We start from the raw sequence: 24,941 nt of genomic DNA on the forward strand, positions 1-24,941 counted from the left end.
AGTTTCCCCACTAGCATAGCATAAGGATCCTTCCGCTGGGGAAGCAGATTCTCCAACTAGGTCCCTGGAGTGAGCTGAGCCTGGGGGTTGAAATGATAGCACAGAAGCCCAGCATCTCCAAGTTAACAGCCCAGCCTGGGGCAGGGGCAGCAGGGGCAGCTGAGGGGTCCGTGGAAGGCCTCACACTGTAAGAGATCAGGTTGGGAGCTGCAGTCTCGGCGCCTTGGAAGCCAGCTGGTGGGCTGTCACCTGAGGGAGCTGACTCACAGGGAGGGGGCCAGCTGGAGCCAGCAGCAACCTAAGGTTTCCAGGAAGGGCAGCCGTCCAGGGTCGAGCTGAGGGAGACAGTGTTGACAGCAGCGAGTGCGAGGGAACCTGAGCTACACGGCAGCTGGGCTGCTCTCCCCAGCGCCCCCATCAAGGACCCCCATCTCAGCCCACCCACACCTGCCCACACCTTAAGTTGGAGTCTCAAGATCCCGCCACAAGGGACCTCCCATACCATCAACACAGCAGAGGGAGACTGAGGCCCAGAGATGGGGCAGGTCACAACCCCAGGTCACATGGGGACTTAGCGCAGCCCCAGATCTAGAACCCAGGCCTCCTGACTCCCTGTCCAGTGCTCTGCACACTTTCAAGACAGCTGGTTGCAGCCTGAATCCTTTGGAGACCGTGGGAGAGAATGCAATTGGTCTCTGGCGGCATAAAGATTAGGAAGTGTCACATTTCCCAGAGACGAAGTTCAGGACATAAAACCTGCTTTGGTTGTCTAGAAAGTGTAGTCTGAGGGGGCCACCCTCTCCCCAGGCATAGGCCTTCTGGTCTCCAAGTCGGGGGAGGGTGTAGAGACTCCAAGTAGCCTCTCCCTCCCCCCCACCCCCCACCCACGTTGGTTCATGGGGGCAGGAGTCTGGACCCGCACTATACTCTCCTTGGCTCAGGGGACCAGGAAAGCAAGTAGTTAGTGGGGATCTGAGAAGGGTTCTTTGAAAAGTCAGACTACGGAAAAAAAAAATTTGGTTTCCGTGTGTGCTCCCCTGGCCAGATGTGGGATGGGGCACCCGCTGAGGGCCCTAGCAGCACCGGCCTATCCGTGCCACCCCGTCCAGTGGGTCAGGTTTCCAGACCTCAGCGTTCAGATTTTGCAGCATAAATTTGCATCCAGGAGAGACAGAGTGGAGGCTGAGGTAGGAGTGGAGAGAGAATGGGAGCAGGGCCAAGGGGCCCAGGAGGGTGTAGACCTCCTACACCCTCGGTATCCTCCCGGAAGCGGCGGGACATCCTCGGAGGTGCGCTGACCCGAGACCCTGCGCCGCACCAGGCCGGCGCCTTCTGCGTGCCCTTGACGGCAGGAGAACCCTCCAGACCCGGCTGGGGACTCGGGCGCCCGGTAAATTCCAGAGGTTGCCCCTTCCCCTGGCGCCCTGGTCGCAGCCCCTGAGATCCCAAGGCCCCCCGGCGGGGCGGGACGGCAGCGGCAGCGCGATGGCTCGCCAGCCCGCCGGCCCGGACCGCGCAGCTCGGCGGCGCGGCTGGACTGAGCTGCTCTGGCTGCGCGCAGAGCCCCGCGCCCCCTGGCTCTGCGCCAGGCCGGCGGGCGTGCGCCCGGCGCGCGGCACTGCAGCGCAGGTCATATGAGCAGAAACGATGAGAAAAGCACTTTTTAATCTTTTCGCACTTGCTCTGCCAGCTCAAACAGTTGCAGGATGTCGATGACAGACTTTCTCAACGCTGAGGACATCATGAAGGCAGTGGGTGCCTTTACCGGTGAGCAGCGCGCTCCCCTCCGCACCCCTCTCCCCGCATCCAGCACCCTGGCCCCTGCACCCCGTGCTTCCCGCGGACGGCCAGTCTTCCTCAGCGCTTCTCTGCCCACGCATCTCGCGGGGCGCTGGTGGAGCGTGGAGCGGGGTCCACGGCATTTCCCAAACTCTGCCCGGGCCGGACTTGGCACAGGGAACGGGCGGGGAGGCCGTGCGCCCTGCCGGACAACCGAAACTCTCGGGCGCCAAAGGCCGGGTGGCCACGCTGCGAGGACCCGGGTCCCGGACCAAGGGCGAAGAGAGGGGTGGAAAGCTGCATCTCTGGGTCCTGTGGGCGCTCGGGGCTTCCTTTGAAAGGCACTTGGAGGGGACTATAGGTGCGCATGCTTCTCTCCACGCGACCGCTTTCCAGACAGGCCTCTTTCCTGGCTCCCTGAATGTCTAAGCCCCTTCTCCGGGGCTCAGAGCTCAGCCCCCCGCAACGGATCTGCGAGGGAGCGAGGTGACCTTCCCGTAGCTGGCGCTCCGCTCTGCTCAGCCCTGCGAGAAGCATCCTCCGCGCTTGCAACTTCCAGCCTCCTCAGGCACGGAGGGAGGGGAGCCGGCAGTCTCATGTCTCTGAGCTGCCCTGGACTTGAGCGCTTAGCTGCTTACCTTCCTTCTCCCTCCTGTCACCCAGATGGGGAAACTGAGGCAGGGAGAGGGCTAGAAACTTGCCCAAGGTTACCTGGCAGGGCAGCAGAGGAATTAGCACGGGGCTCACCTCCGGATCTTGTCCCTTGCGACGCCACCCCTCCCCATCTAGTGTCTGAGGTGGACAGAGCAGCTTTCCTCCCCTCCAGCCCAGGGAGGGAACAGTGAGTTTTCGCGGGATCGCCCATATCCCGCCACCCCCGTCCCACACACACACATAAGTTACTTGGTCTAAAGTTTCTTTTCTCAGGTGTCCTTAAAAAGGAGCTCGGGACATAGAAAATGGGAAGAGGGCTCCCATTTCCTTTCTCTTGGCAACCCCTCCCCTGGGCATGAAGAAACTCTGGGAAGCCACCCTCCCAGGGCCCTGCGATAGCCCCCCCACTTCTCCTTGACCCATCTTGCTCCCTCGGAGAAGAAACCTAACTGGGAATTCTTGGGGAGCCTTCCAACACCCGTCCCCATTCCCACCAGAATGGATTTCTGCAGCAAAGCCGGGACTTCTGGGTCGTCCCCTTTCTTCTCCCACTGTGTGACCTTGAGAGAAACTTGTCCTCTCTGTGTTGATTTTCTGGTGACACAATCTATGACCAAGAAAAAGGTCGACTCTCCCTTCTCCCCTGCAGCATACACACAGCATGTTCCCACTGCCTCCAATTCCCCTGCCCACCCCGACTCAGCCGCCACCCAAAAGGCTTCATGGAAACCAGGAAGCCCCTCTGCCTTCAAATGCTACCCCCGCCATTAGTGAAGGGTACAGTGGAGGGTGGGGTCCGGTTGGAGAGCCAGGGTGATCTGGGTGCAAGGCCACCTCTGCCACTGTGCGACCTTGGGCCAAGCCCCCTCGCCTGGCCTGGGCTCCCTCAGCCCTCCCGTGGAGGTGTGCCTCTGCCATCCCACAGGACTGGCCCTGCGGAGGCGATCAAAGTGCTGTGACACCCACATTCTCCCACCCTTCCCCAGGCCCCTTGTCTGTCCTCATTTTCACCTCCTCTCTCCACCCCCCAACAGCTGTCGACTCCTTCGACCACAAAAAATTCTTCCAAATGGTCGGACTGAAGAAAAAGAGCCCAGATGACGTGAAGAAGATATTCCACATCCTGGATAAAGATGAGAGCGGCTTCATCGAGGAGGAGGAACTGGGGTAAACTGAGGCCTGCAGGGGCTGCCCAGCCTGTGGCTCTGGGAGAGGGGCTGGGGGCTGGGGCTCTTGCTTTGGAGTTCCTGTCCAGCTGCCCGTCCCTCTGCACCCTTCACAGAAAATAACCATCCCTGCCTGATCGCTGTTGCTTCCAGAAAATAAAATCCTCAGCAGAAAGTGCAACTAATGAGATTAAATTATAGCCACTTAATATTGCTAATGGAATGATGCTACGTAATAATTGAATACAGACCAAGAGGCAGCTTTCTCGTTGCCTAGCACCATAGGCAAGGCAGAGAGCGCTCCCTTGAGTAATTTCATTGACTTTCATTCCTCTAAAAGGCAACTTCTACCATCCTGCCGACCCCTACCCTTCTGTACCAGCAGCTAGAACAGTTTCTGGGCAAGTCAGGGATGCAGAACCAGCTTTGGGGGTTCAGGAGTCCTAGGAGCAAGACAGAGAAGGTTATGACTAGGAAAATGCAAGATGACATCCCCCAAAAAACCTCCCACCATCACCCTCTTGGCCACCTGGCCCACGTCTGCCAACCCTGCTGTGCTTTATGTAACACTCTGGCCAAGACTGCCTCGAATTCTGTCAGTAAGAGAAGGGAGAGGGTGTGGAGAGGAGCTTTTCAAGCAGGGACTTCCACATCCATCCTGTCTCTCCCCGAAACCATCCCACAAGGGGAACCTTTGTCTAGAACCTTCTCCTCCACCCTCCCATGCCCAATGTGCACACACACGCACGCGCACACACAGATGCTGACTTCTACCTATCCTCCAGGCATCACCTTCTCCAGGAAGCCTTCCTGACTCTTCCCCTCACCCCCAGGTGAATGGATGCATCCTTCAAGCACCGCTCTCCACTTTCCCATCATTGCATCCATCACACTGTGTGGTCTCTCCCAGAGGACACGGCCTCCTCCCTGTTTTTTCAGGTGGCTTCCTAAGATCATCTCTGTGCCCCCCATTTCCAGCATGACCGTGGCACAGAGAAGACACTTTTGTGTTTATTGTGCTGCCTGAATAACTAAACAAACGTAGGTGCCCTGGCTGAAGTGAGGGCAACCCTTCGCAGAGGACAGCCTGTCCTTCCCTGCGCGCCTACCCGCGAAGCCTAGCCGTGGCGGGGCTACCCGGCCCAGCACAACCGCACGCGTGCTGGCTGCTCGCTGCTCGCCCCCCGTCCCGGCCGCCTGCTTCCCCTGTGCAGACGCCAGCCCACCACCCACACGGTGCTCCTGCAAGGCGACCCTGGCCTGACTCCCTCCCCACTTTCTCCCTTTCCTCCTCCAGATCCATTCTGAAAGCCTTCTCCCCAGATGCCAGAGACCTATCTGCTAAGGAAGTCAAAATACTGCTGGCTGCTGGAGACAAGGATGGGGATGACAAGATTGGGGTCGATGGTGAGTAGCCATGGCCTGGGCACGCGGTGGATCTCAGGATGTTTGGATGCTAAAAGCTCAGAGCTATGTCCCTCCACCATGGGAAGGGGAGAGCGTCCCCCACTCCCCAAGATTAGAAGAAAAAAGCCAATCCGTTAGGTCTGAGAGCTCTCTCATGTAAGCCAGGCAAAGAAAAAACTGGCATATTGTTTTCTAGATTTGAATAATCCAAAAGGAATAGATTCTTTTTTTTTTTTCTCCTTGCTGTGTAAGGAATCCAGGAGAATTTGGGATTTTTCCTGAACTTTGTCTGTACTTTTGCCTGAGTTTTGGTCCCAGCTTTGCCCAAACTAGCTATATGACTTTGGGCAGTCTCTCTCCTGCTCTGGGTCTCAGTCTCCCATCTGTAACCCAAGGAAATGAGGCCAACTGATCCCCCAGGACCTACTGACTCTCACATTCTCAGATTCCAGGGATGGAAATTCGTTATCTCCTATCCTCCTCGGCATCTTGTCCTGGGTGTCCTGTAACTTAGCCTCAAAACCTGTTTCGGCTTCACCCAAATATACCATTTCAGAATTGCACGAGAGCCAGGAAAAAACAGCCGGCCAGGGATGAGCTGGGAATTAGGAAAAGGAACATCTGGCCTGACCTTGCTTTTCAAGCTTTGCTTTCAGAACAGACGAGGGGCTGGCGGTCCACCATTCCACATCCTTCTCCATTCAGATCTAACCAGCATTCACATCCCAGCATCATTATCTTTCTTAGCATCACAACATCCTTGGGAATCATATCCATTTTGCAGATGGGCAAAGTGAGGTTGAAGGTGCTTGGCCTGTTCAAAGAGCTAGGACATACGTGGGGGAGCGGGGATTTAGAACCAATTCTGAATATCTCTGTCCAATATTCTATGCCATACCAGTGCTGGACCTCGTGATGATCCTTTCTGCCGATTTAAGAGAAAACTATGTGTAGGTGCTCGGCCTCTGGGCCCGTGCTGTCTGGGTTCAAATCCCAGCCCGGCCACTTGCTAGCTGTGTGATTTGGGGCGATTCAAGTAACTACTCTGGGCCTCCGTTTTCTCGTCTCTGAACTGAGGATAACGATTGCTCTTATAGGATTGTCAGAGGATTACATTTGTTAATGTGTGACGTGTGTAGAACAGTGGCATGGAAGAATTGCTGTATACATGTTTGTTAACTACTTTTTTAACAGGGGCTAGGCTGTATTCATCCTTGTAGCCCCAGTGTCTAGCCCATACCCAACCCAAAGCAGGCATTTAATAAACACCTGTAGCTTGAGTGTGAAGCCCAGCCCCTATGCTCTGCTCGCTCCCTGCTCTTCACCAGCTGTGACCTTGACCATCACCTCTCCACACCTAGGTTCCAGTGTCTGACAAACGGGGTGTACAGTTTTATCGTAAGACCTGCTTGGGCTCGTTGTGAAAATTAAGCGGCTGCAGACACAGAACTGCCTTGGGAAATGTACAAGGAATCTGAACGTGGGCATCGTTTATTAAATTTTTATGCCAGAAATGAGAACGGAGAAACTCTAGAAAGGTTAGATGCAATGAGCCGCCTGACCTTCTGATGCCAGCTGCCCTTCTTGTGGCTGGGAAAGAGGGAGGTGGTTTTAAAGGAGGTGGAGCAGAGGGCGCTGGAGGGAAAAGGGTGGCTGGTCTAGGTGATTCCAGTGAGAGGCGTGTCTCTCCCACACCCCCATCCTCACTAAGTCACTTATCGGACAGTTCCACCCCGAGCTCGGTTCCCCCCGTGACCCCAGCTCAGGCCTTTGGACCTCCCTTCCTTTTTTATTTGCAGCCACTATGCTACAGCTCAGAAGCGACCTACACGGTGAAGGAAAACCAGGTCAGATCCTGGCCTGCTTCCCTGCCTCCCTAACTGCCCAACTCAGATCTTAAAGCACTAACTCAACTCTTCCATCAGACCCAACAGATCTTTACTGTTGCTACTGAGTAGCAACCCTGTGCTGGGCAGTGGGGGACGCAAAGTGGAACGAGACCCAACCCTCAGAGGCACCACTTCTTGGCCGGGGGCCCCTGAGCCCCGACTGTAAAGCCCTCATCTATAAACGGGGCATCACAACGCAACACAGAGCTCACTGGGATTTTGTGAGGATTTCGTGACACGATGTATGGCAGTGTTGAGTGCAGTGCCCAGCGCACAGTAAATGCTCAGTAAATAGCGGCTGCAACACTATTTCTATTCTACCTGCACGATGTTTACAGCTCTATGATTTATACACAAACACACAGTAATACCAGGCAGAGGCCAGGAGGTGCAGACGAGCTCTTCAGAGCGGGAGACAGTGGGCACTTGTGCGGATCTGGAGACCACGGGCAGGGCTGCCACAGGCCAGGAGGGCAAGTGGAGCGAGGTCCAGGCGAGGCCTTGGTATCAATCAACAAAGGCACTAAGGCTGGGAAGTTTAGGGCATGTTTAGAAGGGGGCAAGAAGGTTGGTTTGCTGAGGGTGGGAGGGGAGAGAGAATTATTACCAGGGTGAGTAACGTGCACCCGGCCCGATGCTGGACTCTGCACACGTGTCACCTCATCTGACCTTAGGATGACAGAGGACACAGATGCAGATGCAGAAAGAGCAGCTCCAGTGCCCAAGGTGACATGGATTCGAACCCAGGTCTGTCTGCCAGCACAGTCCAGGCTCAGGCCAACCTGGTGAAAGTCTGGAAATCAGGGCAGAACAAAACAGGGGGGCAAGAGATGACATGGGCAATGAGAACAGATCACCCGAGGCAGGGGGGCCCACACCTCGTGCTTCTGAGGTGGGGAGATGCAGACACGCCCCCTCCCCGCTTCCGCCCCCAAACACAGTCCTTTATCCGGAGGGCGACAGGAAGGATGGGTGTGATGGTGCCTAATAAACAGCGGGATGGGAAGAAGAGCCCTTCGTGGGCCCAGGATTTTCTATTTTAGACCCTCTGCTTTGCTGCCCACTCCCTCTAAAGGCCAAAGAGGCTGAGCCCTGTCCACCAGCTGGAGGATGCCTTCAACTCCCGGTAGGGCTTGGGACGAGTCACAGAACTTCTCTGACCTTCAGGTGCCCCTTTAAAATCAGGGGTCAGGTCACTGGCTGATCACTAGGGTCCCTTCCAGCCCTGGGACTCTCCAGGTGCCCCAGTGCATACACCTCTAGACAGGGGACCAGGTTGGCATCTAGGCTCAGCTATGTGACCTTGAATAACGACAGCAATGACATCTAACTTCATGGAGTCCTCTGTGTGCCAGGCACTGTGCTTAGCATTTTACTCATTTAGTCTTCCCAACTTCTTTGAGGATACTATTACTATCCCCATTTTATAGATAAGGACACTGAGTCTCAGAGAAGCTAAGAGTTTGCCTAGGAAGAAACAAGGTCAAGATCTGAGTTCAGGTCTGTCCAGATCCAAAGCACATGCCCTGTGCCGCCTGCTTCATTCATTCATCCATTCATTCAAAGTCAAAGAGCATCTACCGGAGACGATTTTATTTACTGACTTATTGCTTGCTTCTCTCTCTCCCACTGGGTTGGATGTCATGTCCACAAGGGCAGGAACTTTGTTTTGTTCAGCTCTGACCCCAGCACCTAGAATAGGGCCTGGCACATAGTAGGGGCACAAGAAAAGTTTGATGAATGAATGTGTCCAGTTCTGGGGATGCAATGATGAGGAAGTATGGTGTATAGGGAGAGGTCCACAGGCTAAGGGTGGAGACCCACTTGGGCTGGGGCTTGCAGGTGCTAGGGGATTCTAGAACCAGGGATACTGCCTCCGTCTCTAGCTGTTTGCCCCTCTGAAGGTGAGTGATATTTACCAGGTCTTGTAGGATCACAGGTTGATGGGAGTGGGTAGAAAGACAAAGTTTTAATAATACCCCTTTGCTTTCCCACTTCTGGGCAACTACTTCCAGGAAGCTCAAAGGCTTTTATAGATGTGGTCGATTGATTCTCGATGGCCACCCTTGGAAGCCTGGTGTAGAGCTGGTAAAGGGGGGATTTAAAGCAGAGAAGGAGGGAGAAGGTGATCAAAGGTGGAAGGTGACCCCAGACCCAGCGATTGGTAACAGGCGAGACTAGTAAGTGGCAGGTTCTCTCTCAAGTACCTGCCCTTCCCCACGGCGGGTCTCCAACAGCACTTGGCATCAGAATCACGGACGGCTTTTCACGGCACAGATGGCTGGGCCCCGTCCCCAGAGCTTCTGATTCCTTAAGTCCGGGGTGGGGCCCAAGCGTTTGCATTTCTACAAAGTTCCCACGTGGTGCTCATGGTCTGGGGATGACACTCTGAGAACCACTGCCTTATAATTAGCCTAGAAAACAGATGCCATCGCTCTTCCGGTTTGTAGTTGAGGAAACTGAGGCACTGAGCGGTTAAGGAACGTGCCCAGGGTCACTCAGTAGCAGAGCCAAAATTGAGACTCAGAGGTCCAGGCAGGACCCTCTGCCACCCTGCATGTGTCCCCAGCCTGGCTTCTCCGTACCCAATACCTGCCCGCATGGACCGTGCAGGCTGCTGGGAACAGCGGGCACCATCCGTGTGGCATTTCCTTCCGTCCTCACAAGAGCATCACAAGACATGCCCTCACTGTACAGGCAAGGAAACTGAGGCTCAGGGAAGTGGGGTGACTTGCCCAGGATCACACAGCTACTCAGCATTGGGGCGCTGCTTCAAACCTCGACATTCTCTGCCCCGCCATGCTGTCGGCAGGAACTGCATACCCCGCATATACACATGCAGTCATGCAATCCTAGTTAGTTTCCCTGAAACCTGATCCCAGTGGCAGATCCCGTTTCCTGTGCTTCAAGCCTGTTCCAACTCAAGAGCCCGTGGTTTGCTTTTGTTTCCGTGGCTGGAAAATTTAGTCATAATGATTGCCTGACCCTTGCAGTCGTTTCTGCATGCCTGAAGGCATTTGCTTTTTCTGCTTCCTTCTGGCAAAAATCTGTTCTCTTTTATCCTTAAGTAGCATATTTAACATGGGAGGCAGGAGGGAGGGAGTAAGCCCTCGGGCTGAAACTCCTGAAGTCAGGCAGAAAATACAACCTGTAGAGTGCTGCTACCAGCAGTGTGAATGGCCAAGGCTTCTCCTCTCTCTGGACGTCCTCATCCCAAAGCAGGGTTAAAAATAACCACCTTCAAAGGTTGTCGCAAGAACTGTGAGTGTTCTGGAAACAGTTCCTTTCCTCTTGTTTTGCGTGCTTTCTCTTGTAAGCTACCTCAAAACCCTTTGGAAGTAGTGGAATACCCACTCTCAAAGGAAATGAAATGGAGTCTAAGATGGGAAGAAACTGAGAGGGACAAAAGGAGAGTCATGCCTGCCTCCCTGTAATTCCAGCCCTCCAGCCCCTATGGGGTTTGATTTCCAAGCAAGGCAGGATATGCACATCGGGGCCAGCCCGCAGCCCTGATGGCAGAGCCCCAAGTCATGCAGTGTTTTGCCCTATTTCGTTACATCCTCATCCCAGCCCAACATGGTCTGGGGGACAGAGGCTGTGGTCCCCAGTGAGAGACGTGGAAAGTGAGGCCCAGCAGATGTGACGTGCCAAAGTCACCAGCGAGCCCTTGGCCAGATGGAACCTATAGGTCTCCTGAGTCTACCACTCCCTCCACCAGGCTGAGCTGGGACATTCGAGGTATAAATGGTTTCTGTGCTTAGCAGGATGCTCGTTCTTATTCCCGTGTGGACTCCCCCTAGCTCCCGACCTTATGCTGCACTAGATAAGATTTAGCCGAAGGAGGGAAAGCAGCCCTCCTTATATAACTGCCCTCCTGAGAAAAGGAGCAGCAGTGAGGGCAGAAAGAAGACTTTCCTTCTCCATTTATCCCTCTCCTGCCTCTGGAGGTTACAGCTTGATTCAAGAACCCAGGGCTGTTCAACTCCAAGCCCTGAGAAAGAGACACATCCTGCCACGAGCCAGGCCCGAGTCACAATCTTCCTGGCTGAGTGACTCTCGGCCTCAGTTTCCCTGTAAGTAAAATGGGGATAAGGGAGCTGGCGAGGACGAAATGGGACAGCTCGCAGGGTGGTGCCTGGCACAGAGTGTGCCCCCAGGACTGTTTACCGGCTCCTTGCGGCCGTCCGGCTAGACCCCAAATGACCCGGCCTCCCCGTCCTCTGGGGTGGGAAAGTGATCCTTGTTTGCAAGACCAAATTATAAGAAACGCAGCCTGGGAGCTATTTCGAAGTGAGGTGATAAACCGGGGGCCGGTCCTCTTCACCTTGGTCATCACGAAGGAGGGGAGGAGAGAGTCTTCCAGGAGCTGACTCAAAGTTCATCTCATTTTCACCTCGGGCTATCAGCGGCCATGCTCTCACCTGTCAATAGCTTCTAATTTTGTCCAATTCCCACAGCGCCCGGAACAGGGACAGACCTCATTAGGCTAATTTCAGTATCTTAAGGGAAAGGAGAGGAGTGAGTCCGCCCATCCTCTGACCCTTTGCCAACTGCACCCCATCCCCAGCCCCACCCCTTGTCTCCTGATTGGATGATGAAGATACCAGCGAGCTGGCCCCAGGGCCCTCACGTGAGGCTTCCTTGGCAAAGGTAGAGGTGTGCCTGCATTTTTATAGGAGGAAGGACTCTGGATCCCGCCCCCGTCTACCCAGGAACACTCTCCCTCACACCTCAACTTAAGACTTGATTGAACTGCGCTCCCTCTGTGTGCCAGGCACCACTGTACCTCATGTGGTCCTCACTGTTGCCGTATGAGGAGATACTCTCATCGTCCCCATTTTACAGACGCAGAAACTGAGGGGCAGAGACTGAGTGTCCGTGGACAGGCATGTTAGGGATGGAATCCTAACTCGGATGGGATAGACAGTGTCAGAAACTTGCTCTTTGGGCGTCCCGTGTCCTCTGTCTGTTTACATCTTCCTGTCTTCGTTTTGGGATTTTTGTGGCTATTGGTGTTATTATTTCAAAGTTCCAGCCTGTGCCAGTGGTGCTGAGGAGATCCAAGGAGCTAACATTTATAAGCCGTCTCCTGTGTGCCAGGCATCTTTCTGTATTTTCTCATCTGGTCTTCTCAGTAGCTGTGCACGTCGACGTTATCATACCCATTTTACACAAGAGAAAATTGAAGCTCAGAGAGGTCAGGTGCTGACCTAAGGCCACCCAGCCAGAAAGTGATGGAACAAGATTCAGATCCAACTCCAGGATTACTGGAACGTCGTCGGCAGGTACCAGGCAGGATGGGAAATGGTGGGGGATGGCGACAACAAGGCCAAGAAATAAAGGTTACAGTGCCATTGGGGGCGTCCTCCCCCTGTGCCGGGAAGCAGCCAGGCGTTTCATGGACTTGGTTTTAAAGTGGCTGGAGCAGCAATCCCACACCTGGGCACATACCCTGAGAAAACCATAATTCAAAATGAGTCAGGTACCACAGTGTTCATTGCAGCACTATTTACAATAGCCAGGACATGGAAGCAACCTAAGTGTCCATCGACAGATGAATGGGTAAAGAAGATGTGGCACATACATACTATGGAATATTACTCAGCCATAAAAAGAAACGAAATTGAGTTATTGGTAGTGAGGTGGATGGACCTAGAGTCTGTCATACAGAGTGAAGTAAGTCAGAAAGAGAAAAACAAATACCATATGCTAACACATATATATGGAATCTAAAAAAAAAAAGAAAAAAATTCCGAAGAACCTAGGGGCAGGACAGGAATAAAGACACAGATGTAGAGAATGGGCTTGAGGACACGGGGAGGGGGAAGGGGAAGCTGGGATGAAGTGAGAGAGTGGCATGGACATATATACACTACCGAATGTAAAATAGATAGCTAGTGGGAAGCAGCCGCATAGCACAGGGAGATCAGCTCGGTGCTTTGTGACCGCCTGGAGGGGTGGCATAGGGAGGGTGGGAGGGAGACGCAAGAGGTAGGAGATATGGGGATGTATGTATATGTGTAGCTGATTCACTTTGTTATAAAGCAGAAACTAACAAACCATTGTAAAGCAATTAAACGTCAGTAAAGATGTTAAAAATAAATCAAGTGGCTGGAGCTAAAGGAGCATCTTGATGATAACAGCCACCAAACGCTGCACGCTGGCTATGGGTCAGGCCGGCGACAAGGGATTTAGTGCTGGTTCCTCTGCAAAACCCAAGGAGGCCCACTTTACAGTTGAGGAAACAGGCACAGTGGGGTGAAGTATCTAGTCCCAGGTCACAGAAGCAAGAAATGGGAGTTGAGGGTTGACTCCCAGCTCCCTTGCTCCAAACTCCGGAGGAGAGCTAGAAAGGCATCTTCTAGACCCGAGGCTGCACAGATAAGGAAACAGAGACGTGGAAGTGTGAGGTGTCTTGTCCAGGGACACGAGTGAAGAGCAGAAGCAAAACCAGAGCCCCATCCTCTGATGCCCATTCTCCGTCCCACATCCAGCCGCTAAATCACTTGACCTAGACTCTGCAGGGTCTTTGTATGTTTGCTCGTTTGTTTTTCTCTCAGGAGAGACCTAGATGTTTTAGAGGAGACTTTTTTTGATAGGAGGGCATTAGTTAATTGGCTGGTTCCTGAGCTCTGCCCCAAGAGGTGTACAAAAGGTACAAAAGAGGTGACTCCTGCCTTCAATTTGTCTCCAAAGTGCCCTGCTCCAGGTTCTGGGTGGACAAAATTAGAATCCTGTGTTCTCTTCAAAAAGCCAGGGCATGTGCCACTGTGACACCTGGCTGCTTCACGGTGGATCCCAGGGGTCTGTTTTTAGAGGCTTTTGAAAACCCCACAGGTCCAAAACCTCTCCCATAGTCAGGCTCCCAAATGTCTGACCTTCCACCGCTGGAGAGTCCCTTGGTTGGTGTCCCTTGGTCCCCTTCATGCTGACTGCCCCAAATGCCATCCGGTGTGAAGGTGATGGTCAGGTTCTTTGCTAAGGAGTAGCCGAGAACCCGAAACTTCTAGGGTGAGGGTTGGGGGGAGGGGGCAGGTAGATGGAAGTCAGGAAACGGTAAGGACCAACTTCCCCTCTTGCCAATCACTCCATGAGCCGGTGTTGGTGGATGGACTCATGTCTCCTTGATCCCAGGACAGAACAACTCAGTGCCCAAGGACAGGCTTTACTGGCTCTGGCCAGTTTTCCAGATCAAATGGCAGGTTAAAGCTGGAGAGAGTTCTTGCTTCCACCCGATCTGGGATGCTAGCCCCATCAGGAACGGCCTCTCCACCTTGATGTAGGGGGTGTTCATGGGACCTCAGGCCGACTCCTGCCCCTGCCCCTTCTTTTCCGCGTGGCCCTGCCACTTGACCTCTCCAGGCCTCCACTTCCCCATCTATAGAATGGGAACCATCCCGCTCACCTCCAGGGGCTGAATTATATGCAGTAAGTCGGTACTTTATGAACCCTGAGGAAGACTCCTGAGCCATGCCATCCATTCATGCATCTGTCCATCCATCTATCCACTCATCTGTCCACCCATTTGACATTTTTTTTATGGGCACCTGCTGGGGGCCAGGTGTGTTCTATTGCTGGGACAGTGGTGAACAAGATGGACAGCGCCCCCTGCCCTCCTGGAGTTTATGTCCTGGTAGGGGGAAACTGACAAAAAGTAAGTACGTACATTAATAAGATCATTCTCAGAGAGTGCTAAGTACCACGAAGTAATAAAAAACGGCTAATATGGCCTTCATGGGGGTGGTGACATTTGAGCTGGCTCCTGTGTCACTCTAGACCTAGGTCAAGGTAGGTCGGAAACCTCCAGGGCAAAGAGGGAAGTTTGAATCACGTCCACTGTGTGATCTTGGTCACGCTACTTGATTCTTGGGCCTGTTTCCCGATCTGTAAAACGCAGACAAAAGCGTCTCTCCCATGGAGGAAGTGATTCTTGAAGAATTTGTTAATTCTATAAAAATCGGCAATACTAATCAAAGTACTACCGATGAAAGACATCTCAGAAGAACCACCTGGCTTAGCAAGGTGCCGTAGGATCGGAGGAGCTCGTGGCTGAGAAAGTGGATGCCTTGACACTGGCCTGTGAGAGGCATTCTTAATGTTTCGTGTTCGGGTTGCACTCCTGACACTGTGATGGTTCAGCCAGTGATTCCGAGGGTTCTCAGGACCGGCAGGAGAACCCTTCCCCTCTCCCACCTTGAGTCGATACCCAGGCCCCTACATCCAGGTCACCTGCCTTTCCTGGCCTCAGGGACTACTTGGGGACAGGAGAGAGTGGTGTCCACTTCCCGGGTCAAAGCCCAGAAAGGTGAGGAGCCCTCCACCTGGCGGGGGTCAGTGGCAGGTCATTTCCATGACGATAGCACGTGTTGGTTTGGGTGGTTTTTGTTTTTTCACTTTGTAATTTTTAAATACTTCTAGCTCTGTTGACGAGGTCTAACAATAGTACAGCGAGTTCCATATTCCCCTCGCCCGGTATCTCCTAATGCTAACGTTTTACATAACCACGTGCATTGAAGAAATTACACTGGGAGGTTCTTACAATATGTGCTTCATACTAAGCCTGGGGAGGGTGGGACGTACCTCAGGGGAGCCCCAGATACCTCTTGTGGCCTTTTTTTCTTTTTTAACATCTTTATTGGAGTATAATTGCTTTACAATGGTGTGTTAGTTTCTGCTTTAGAACAAAGTGAATCAGTTATACATATACATATGTTCCCATATCTCTTCCTTCTTGCATCTCCCTCCCTCCCACCCTCCCTATCCCACCCCTCTAGGTGGTCACAAAGCACCGAGCTGATCTCCTTGTGCTATGCGGCTGCTTCCCACTAGATATCTATTTCACGTTTGGTAGTGTATATATGTCCATGCCACTCTCTCACTTTGTCACAGCTTACCCTTCACCCTCCCCGTATCCTCAAGTCCATTCTCTAGTAGGTCTGTGTCTTTATTCCCGTCTTACCCCAGGTTCTTCATGACCTTTTTTTTTTTTTTTTTTTTTTTTTTGCGGTACGCGGGCCTCTCACTGTTGTGGCCTCTCCCGTCGTGGAGCACAGGCTCCGGACGCGCAGGCTCAGCGGCCATGGCTCACGGGCCCAGCCGCTCCGCGGCATGTGGGATCTTCCCGGACCGGGGCACGAACCCGTGTCCCCTGCATCGGCAGGCGGACTCTCAACCACTGCACCATCAGGGAAGCCCCCATGACCTTTTTTTTTTTTTTTCTTAGATTCCATGTATACGTGTTAGCATACGGTATTTGTTTTTCTCTTTCTGACTTACTTCACTCTGTATGACAGACTCTAGGTCCATCCACCTCACTACAAAGATCTCAATTTTGTTTCCTTTTATGGCTGAGTAATATTCCATTGTATATATGTGCCACATCTTCTTTATCCATTCATCCGATGATGGACACTTAGGTTGCTTCCATGTCCTGGCTATTGTAAATAGAGCTGCAGTGAACATTTTGGTACATGACTCTGCACATTCAGTTTTTCGTTTGTCTCTCACTAGGAATTGTTACCGCCCCCTTCCTTCACTGCACGGGCAGATGGGGGAGCAGATGCCCAGAGGGGGACCTTTCCCAGCAAACAGGGCCAGGCTGGGCCTCGAAGCCTAGCTCTTGATCCCCACCTGCGCTGTCCCCACATCACAACACTGCGTTTCCAGAGGCGATGGTGACTTACCTGACGCCCCCCAGTGTTTGGCAGACTGGGGACCTGGCATCTCCAGGAGAGGGTGGCAAGCTCCTTCTGTCCTCTCTTGTCCCCTGGAGAGAAAACAACAGAGAAGACTCTCCTAAAATAAATCTTCCAAATAAAGGTCTCCGAAGACCTGGCTAGTGAGCAACACCCCTTCTAACCAGCACACGAGGGCCCCGCAGTTGAGAGGACATGGAAGGGGGTGCAGAGGGGTTCCCAATGCGGGCTGAGGCCTCCTGTGCACCAGCACTTCTCTTCTGACTGTCTCTGGATCAAGAAGCAAAGCCGGGCTTCCCTGGTGGTGCAGTGGTTGAGAGTCCACCTGCCCATGCAGGGGACACGGGTTCGTGCCCCGGTCCGGGAAGATCCCACATGCCGCGGAGCGGCTGGGCCCGTGAGCCATGGCCGCTGAGCCTGCGCGTCCGGAGCCTGTGCTCCACAACGGGAGAGCCCACAACAGTGAGAGGCCTGCGTACCGCAAAAAAAAAAAAAAGAAGAAGCAGCAAAGCCGACTTTCCTTCCTTTTACGATGCTAGTGAGGCTCAGAGAGGCTAGGCGCCTTGTCTGAGGTCACACAGCCTGTCAAGGGAAGAGCCAGATTCGGGGGCCCAGGCCTCTTTAGCTGAGCTCGTCTTATCACACAAGAGGCCAGCCCAGCACGGCTATTGGGTCTTTCCTAAATACACCCCATTGCATCCCGCCCTCTGAGCCTTGACCCCTCCATCTGCTTTCTCCTATGGGAATCCTGCATCTGCTTACAGGCCTGTATCAGAAGCTACTCTTCCTCTGAAGGTTTTGCTGATCCCTTAAATAGAAGGCACCTCTTCTCCTGTGAATGGGAAGTCTCTGTGCCTCTCCCGTCTTTTCACAAACACATGTGGTCCCCTCGGTGTCAGCTGAGGAGCCAGGAGGTGGGATGGAGGGAACAAAGTGGGGGCTGCAGCCTTAGGGTCCAATGGGGGAGGCAGACAGCAAGCGAATAAGCAAGAATATACTCAGAAGTGTTTCGAGAGTGGTGAGTGCTGGGAATATAATAAATAATGATGAAAGCAAAGAGGGTCGCAGTAGGGGTGGGTCACTGCTTGTGCCAGAGTGGTCAGAGAAGGCCCCTTGAGGGGTGACGTTTAAGCTGAGACTAGGTAAGTGAGAAGGAGCTGGCTGTGAGACAGCCTGGAAAGTGTACCAGGCAGTGAGAACAGCAGGTGCAAATATGCTGGGGTGCGAATGCCATCGGCGTGCTTGAGATTCAGAGAAAAGGCCAGCAGCACAGAGCATTTCCTGATATCATCTTCTTCCAGAAGCTCCTGGGGTGCAGGACCAACTCTGGCTCCCCTGTGTCTCCCCTCACCTGGTTGGGACATCCCTTTGTTCATTTTTGTGGAGTTGGATTCAATAGAGGGACATCTGATCAACCCCTGGTGCTGACACCAGTCTCTGACCTCCTTAATTAATATTAAGGCTAAGCAGAGCAGATGGACACTGCTGGAGAGATGGGGGAGGGCCACTGTGGCTTGCAGGCGAGCCCACATAGAGGGGCCTGGACCCCAGAGCTTGAATCCTCAGCCACTTACAACCTGGACACTCTGAAAAGTCACTTCTCCTCCCTGGGCCTCAGTTTTCCCCTCTGTAAAATGGGGACAATCAGTCCCAGATCCCTGAGTGTTTGCAAAGATTAATGAGGAGACAGAGCCCAGCTCATTCTGAGCACCTGGATGCGGTCACCCCTCTGAGCTGAGGTCACGGGCTCCAGGGTCTGGCTCCGTCCCCCAGATGAGGAGGAACACACAGTGGTTCCTGGCTGCTCACCAGATCCCTTTCCCCGGACCTTCTAAGTCAGAAAGTTCAAGGCAAGGGGACTCTATATCTTCTTAGATCCCGCTGGTGACCCTCATGGGCTAAGACAAGTGGCTATGAAAGAGCTCAGGGTCCGAAGTCAGACACACCCGGGTCTGAAGCCTGGCTCTGCTTCTTACTAGTTGTGTGACGTCGTAGACATTGCTGGACTCTGAGCCTCAGTTTCCTCATTTGTGGAAGGGGAATAATGATAAAATGTACAATATGGGATTATTGTCAGAGTCAAATAAGACATTGTATATAAAGTACTTAGGAAAGGAACTGACATGATTAACCTTCAGAAAACTATCATCACCACTATTATTATAGTTATTATTACTAATAATTTGTGGGTGACATGGCATCGTGAAGCGAAAGATATGGTAGGCTCATCATTTCCCATCTCATTCATTCATTCATTCATCCCCACGCTCCCTTGCTCCATCACTTCAGCTTTCCCTTCTGCAGCAGATTCGAGAATCAAGAGAAAACACCAGTGTGGGGTGAGGGGGCCGCAGTCAGGTCCTGGCCAGTCTCTGCTGCACGGACCACCTCTGACTCACCTCTGTCATTTTCTTTTGCAGAATTCACTGCTCTGGTGGCTGAAAGCTAAGCGGCTCTGCCTGCCCAGGTCTCGTCCTTCTCTGCCCCAAACACCCGATCTCAGCCCCACTTGCTCCCCTCCTGCCTTTCTGTTCAGTTTGTTTATGTTATTTTTACTACCCCCGTCCCTTGTGGCCCTTGAAGGACACCATTCTTCTGGAAAATGATGGAGAATCAATAAAGGCTGTACCAATCAGATTCTGCTGCTTGAGAGGAACCAGGCCTGGTGGGGTGTGCCTCCTGCCTTGGCATTCCAGGCACACCTGCACGGGGATGGGGCAGGGTACAGACAGAAAAGATGAAATGGAAGGGAAATTTACTGAGCCCCTCCTTGGCCTTTGGCCCGTGGGTTGCCCATTCATCCTTGAAACCACCCATAAGGTAGGTGCTGAAACTCTTACAGGTGCAGAAACTGAGTCTTGCAGAAAGTGACGTGTCTAAGCCCACACAGCTAGGACTTGTGGATGGTTGGATGGATGGACGGACGGATGGACAGATGGCTACTCATTAATACTCTTTTTGTTGCAAATGATAGAAACCCAACTCAAAGTAACTTAAGAAAACAAGGAAGAAAAAACAAAGACTTGGTTATGTTCCTGAATAGTCCAGGGGTAGATCTTCAGGAACAGCTGGATCAAGGAACTTAAGTGATTTCATCAGGATTAAGTCCTTCTTTCCCCATCTCTGAGCACTGCTTTCCTTTGTGCTGGATTCATTATCAGGCAGGCTCTCCCTCCTGATGGCAAGATTCCTCCAGCCACTCAAGGTGTATATTCAGAATATCAGTTAAAAAAAAAAAAAAAGAGCTTCTCTTTCGCAATCACTCCATCAGAAGGCCCCAAATTTAATCCTATTAATACCAGTAGCTCAGGTTTACTGAGCACCTACTCTGCACCGAGCCCTTGTACATGATTCCATCTATACAACAACCCTATGAAGTGGGGACTATTATTCTCTCCATTGTATAGATGAGGAAACAGGCACGGGAAGTTACACATTCACCCAAGATCACATTGTGAGTAAGTGGTGGGACCAGGACCCCAACCCCGCAGCCACCTCCAGAGCCTGCATCCCTCCCTGGACCTGTCACGGCCACCTGAAGCATGGGAGCCCTGATTGGCCCATTCTGGAAGGTGCCCATCTAGGGACACAGGCAGGGTCAGTGACACAGAGAGCTCAAGTCTGGAGAAGAGTAGGGGAGAGGGGTCCCCGTGGACATCAGAAGAGGGGAGGGAAGCCGGGTGGGCAAGCATGGTAGCGGCCCTGCAGGATGGCTTCTGCTCTTCCCCACAACAGCCTTGGGGTGGGAACTGGAGCAGTGTTCTCCCCTCCCGTGCCATGTTTCCAGACCCCGTGCCCAGCGGTGTCTCTTGACCCTTCCCCTGGGCCCTGAGGTGTTGCCCTGGGTGGGGCTGTCAGGGAAGGTTCTCACTGAGGATGAGGCCTGGGCAGGCAACCCACCAGCATCCAGGTTGAGAGGGAGGGATGGGCCACCTTCCATGGTAGCAGCCGGACAGAGCCAGCACTCCCAGGCCTGGGAGGGGACTTGGGGCCAGAACCGGGAATTGGGCCAAAGCAGGTGCAAGCCCCGGAGGGCCGCCCTGCTGGGGATCAGCCTGGCACTAGGCCTCGGGGGCTGAGAAGGCAGAGGGTGAGCCAGAGGTCAAGTGGTTGGAAGTGGGCCTGCGGGAGCCTGAGCGTGTGAGTACGTGTGAGCAAGAGACGGTGTGTATGAGCTGGTGGGTGTGAGGGCACGTGTGTGCACACGCGCTCGTGACAGCAGTCAGGACCAGGGCCGACCTGGGTTTCCATATGAAGTCTAACGGGGCCCAATTTTGGACACTGAGGACAGGACAGATGAAAAGGGGCCGCCCTACACGTGGCCCATGTGGATTACAGGAGAGGGGCTGGGGAGACGGGGCGTCTCCCACAGAAACCAGTACAGGGCCCCGCGAGAAGGACACGGGTCAGGAACGGTGACAGCGGCCGCTGCTGCTGGTCTGGGGTGGCCTTCAGCGCGTCCCGCCCTACACGCAAACGACAGCCCCACACATCGCGATGCAGCCCCGGGGCAGCGCGTGGCACAATCACCAAGCGCGTTTGTTTGACCTCATAGGGGACCCGGGACGTTGGCTCCGGGGCTCTGTTTGGGAAAGGATTTGCCTAGAGCCTGGGAAGGACAAGGTAGGGGTACCTTGCGGGGGCGGGGGGAGCAGTGGTGCAGTCAGAGGAGGTGTCATGACAAGTAACACCGCGGTCATGACAGGTCCACCTCGTCCCTGGCGGCCACGCCTGACCGTGGGCTTGGTAGGGGCCCTACTCCACGGAGCCACGCGGCCTGGGTCTCACACTTGTGAAGAGCCTCCAATTAGCATTTTTGGCATCTCCTCCCGTGAGGTGATCCTGCCAGTCACTGTTGGTAACTCAGGTTTGGCACTTTTATAAACGGGGCAGTTTACTGTATGACTTGGCTTCAACCAGACTCTGAGAGACGCTGGTGGGAGCTGCCCCGGCCACTGGACCACTGCAGCGGCCTCCTACCCAGTCTGCTCGTCTCATCTCCCGCTCCCCGATCCATTCTCCACCCAGAGCCACCAAGGGCCCTTTCCAAAACAGACCAGGTCACATCATTCTGCTTGAAACTACCCAGTGACTGCCCCTTCTATAGAATAAAATAAACCTATTTTATTTATAATTCTGTAATATATTTATAATAAAGTACTCTATAGATCAGTTTATAAGATAAAAAGCCAAGCCCAGGGGCTTCCCTGGTGGCGCAGTGGTTGAGAGTCCACCTGCCGATGCAGGGGACACGGGTTCCTGCCCCAGTCCAGGAAGATCCCACATGCTGCGGAGCGGCTGGGCCCGTGAGCCACGGCCGCTGAGCCTGCACGTCCAGAGCCTGTGCTCCGCAACAGGAGAGGCCACAACAGTGAGAGGCCCGCGTACTGCAAAAGAAAAAAGAAACAAAAAAAAGCCAAGCCCAGCCTTCCCTGCCCCCAGGGACGGCCTGACCTCCCACTCCCCCACCCCATCCTCCATCTTTGCCTTCTCCCTCCAAGCTGGTCCCTCAGCCTGGACCATTCTACCCTCCCTGCCCTCCTCACCCCTCTTTCCCTGGCTCAGCCCTCTTCATCCTCAGGAAAGCCACCTGGACGATGCACCCAGCTGGCGTCAGAAACTCTCCCCATCACAGGTGAAAAGGAGGGGGAGTATGACCAGCTAATACACAGCCATGTGTCCCAGAGATCGTAAGATGCCGAGGGCATGTCTGTGGGGTTCCCTGCTGGATCCCAGGGCCTGGCACACAAAAAGGTGGCATGACGCAGATGTGGCCACAGAGGCCCAACGTGGCCAGTGAGTCACTCGAGGCCACGCAGAAGTGCAGAGCAGAACGGGGACTTGAACTTGTCTCCTGCCTTCCCACCCTGCCATCCAAAGGGTGCCTCATCCAAAGGGACCTTCTAACTCAGCAAGGAGGGAGGGGCACAGGGGAAGTCCTGCCTGCCCAGCATCCCCTGCTGTAGGCCGAGTGTCAGCCACCTCTGACCACCCAGCATCCATCGCCCCAACACCTCGTCACGCTCTGAGCCCCCTTCCTCGTTTGCTCATCAGCTGAACGCGACTCCTTTTCTTCATTGTTATGCTCAGAGGAGCCTCACTTGTGATCTCTGTCTCCCTTCTGTCTGGGACAGGCCGGGAGCAGGTAGGAGGGAGCTCGGGGCTGGGAGAGGAGCCGGCAAATGGGTTCCTGAGTGCCTTTTTTTTTTTTTTTTTTTCGCGGTACGCGGGCCTCTCACTGTTGTGGCCTCTCCCATTGCGGAGCACAGGCTCCGGACGCACAGGCTCAACCACTGTGCCACCAGGGAAGCCCTCCTGAGTGCCTTTTGATAAGAGCGGGAGCAGCCTGCACCTGGGCAGAGAGCTGAATGATGGACTGGATGGCCAAGAGCAGGGAAAGCATGCAGATGGTGGCGGGGTGGGGTGGGGGGAGCAAGGAAGGACCAGAGGTGGAGAAGGATGGATGGGGAAAGTTGGGCTTGGAGACGCTCTTCTCTTTCAGCCATGGACTTGGAGAATATGACTGTGCCAGGCTCCAGCTTTGGGGCTGGACAGAGCCTCCGTCCACATCTGCCTCTTGCTCCTTTGAGCACTTAATATGCGCCAGACATTTTGTACGTAATACACCACCTCTTAATCTACACAGTGACCCTCGAAGGAAGACAACAGGTGAAAAACACTAAGGTTCAGAGAGGTTAGGTAATTTGTCCAAACCACACTGCTAATAAAAATGAAAACAAAAAATGAAAATTGAAAACACTTATTCATCCATTCACCAAATGATTTTTGAATGATTACTTGTGCCCTGCACAGCTAAGCGCTTCAGAAGCATTACCTTGTTAAGTCATCACAGTAACTGCGAGAACTCTTCCCAAAATGTTCAGTCTCCTGGCCCTGTCTCCTACAGTAAAGATGCTGGAGCCCCAGTGCCCTGGCTGCCACTCTACGGGGACATCAGCCCACTCTACAGGGCTTATATAGGAATCAGGACGTCGTTTGGGAAGGGCTCTCCGTGAAGGGCAGAGTGGGACTCTCTGCCCATTCTGCACCTTTCTCCATTGGAGCAGCCAGCCTGGACACCAAACCGCATCACAACGGGCCCTCACCTGTATTGCCTCTGCTTCTGCTCTTCCTGTACCTTCTCGGGGAAGCAGTAGAAGATGTATCTGCACGTGGGGCTGTATGGGGATCAGCTCTGAGGCTCCCAAGGGCCGAGGGCAGGCTGCCGCATGCGTGGTGGCACCCGAGCCAGATGACCCTCATTATCCCTGTTTTGTAGATGAGGAGATGGAGGAAAGTATCTTGGCGTGGCAGTGAGCATCCTGTCATGAGAGGCATGCAAGTGGAGAGGAGGGAACAGGCTGAAAGAAGTCATGCATCAGCAGGAGAGTTCCCTAGACACAGCGTTCCTTCCAACTCTGAGATGCTGTGATCTAAGCCGACTTATGGGGCATTAAAAATCCTCTTAATCTCCTGCTGGCTGCTTGTTAAAGCAATCGTCCACTGGCTATCTATTGAGCACAGATGTCAGGAGGGTGGATCCAAAGAGGGTGCCATGTCCTAGAGAAGCAGAGAAGTTTCCAGGTTGCTCTTCTTATTTTCTCCCTCCTGACCTGACCCAGGGTTCAGAACGCCACCTCGGGAAGGTGACATGCCGATGTCGCCAGGTCCACTGCAGATTTCTGCTGTCCCTTTGGTGTGCCCACCACCTCCTGGCCCTGGTGCCGACTCCCACTAACAGCACTGCTGCCAGATACAGCTGTGCCTGATGCCACTCCACAGGGCTCGCCTTGGCCCCTCCCAGAATGCTCACATCCTGGCCCCTCTCTCCCTCGGCGCCAGGCCTTGGTGCAGAAAGGAGGCTGCTGCAACACCAGGAGGGACGAGGTTGAGAAAATTATGGGCCATCCACAAGCACGCTATAGTATGTCCTTTAAACTAGAAATTGTGGATTTTCCATAATAACATGGGGAGAGATCTGTGATGTGAATTTTAATTGCTTACGGGCAATATATTATATTATTTATATTATATTATATTATATTATATTATATTATATTATATTATATTATATTATACAGTAAGTCCCCTATATACAAATGAGTTTCGTTCCAAGAGTGCGTTCGTAAGTGCAATTTGTTCGTAAGTCCGACAAAGTTAGCCTAGGTGCCCAGCTAATACAATCGGCTATACAGTACTGTACTGTAATAGGTTTATAATACTTTTCACACAAATAATACATAAAAAACAAACACAAAAAATAAAGAAAACACTTAAAGTCTTACAGTACAGTACCTTGAAAAGGACAGTAGTACCAGCTACATCACCTTGGCTTTTACGTTTGCTTCTGG

At 53.3% G+C, this 24,941-nt stretch overlaps 1 protein-coding gene and 1 long non-coding RNA gene across 2 annotated transcripts in view; one reads left to right on the forward strand and one right to left on the reverse strand.

Moving 5' to 3' along the window:
- Positions 1-1,367: 1,367 nt before the first annotated feature.
- Positions 1,368-19,227, forward strand: PVALB (parvalbumin). The gene is made up of 5 exons (XM_030856087.2): positions 1,368-1,390; positions 1,691-1,767; positions 3,468-3,600; positions 4,897-5,006; positions 19,011-19,227. The coding sequence occupies exons 2-5, from the start codon at positions 1,707-1,709 to the stop codon at positions 19,037-19,039; spliced, it is 333 nt and encodes a 110-aa protein (XP_030711947.1). The 5' UTR covers positions 1,368-1,390; positions 1,691-1,706; the 3' UTR covers positions 19,040-19,227.
- LOC132597979 (uncharacterized) overlaps positions 4,809-24,941 on the reverse strand; it is a 33,294-nt gene continuing 13,161 nt past the window's right edge. Inside the window, exons 2-3 of the long non-coding RNA XR_009565539.1 lie at positions 16,579-16,661; positions 4,809-12,347 (exon numbers count right to left, since the gene is read on the reverse strand). This is a non-coding gene — a long non-coding RNA (uncharacterized lncRNA). The remainder of the gene's footprint in view (positions 12,348-16,578; positions 16,662-24,941) is intronic.

Source organism: Globicephala melas, chromosome 10, assembly GCF_963455315.2.
Source record: "Globicephala melas chromosome 10, mGloMel1.2, whole genome shotgun sequence".
Lineage (NCBI taxonomy): Eukaryota > Metazoa > Chordata > Mammalia > Artiodactyla > Delphinidae > Globicephala > Globicephala melas.

What these genes read in the sequence shown, in the direction of transcription:
- PVALB (XM_030856087.2), top strand. Translation starts at nt 1,707, where the DNA reads ATGTCGATGACAGACTTTCTCAACGCTGAGGACATCATGAAGGCAGTG. An exon ending in ATCGAGGAGGAGGAACTGGG is followed by an intron (nt 3,601 to 4,896) that starts GTAAACTGAGGC and finishes TTCCTCCTCCAG; the next exon opens with ATCCATTCTGAAAGCCTTCT. An exon ending in TGACAAGATTGGGGTCGATG is followed by an intron (nt 5,007 to 19,010) that starts GTGAGTAGCCAT and finishes TTTCTTTTGCAG; the next exon opens with AATTCACTGCTCTGGTGGCT.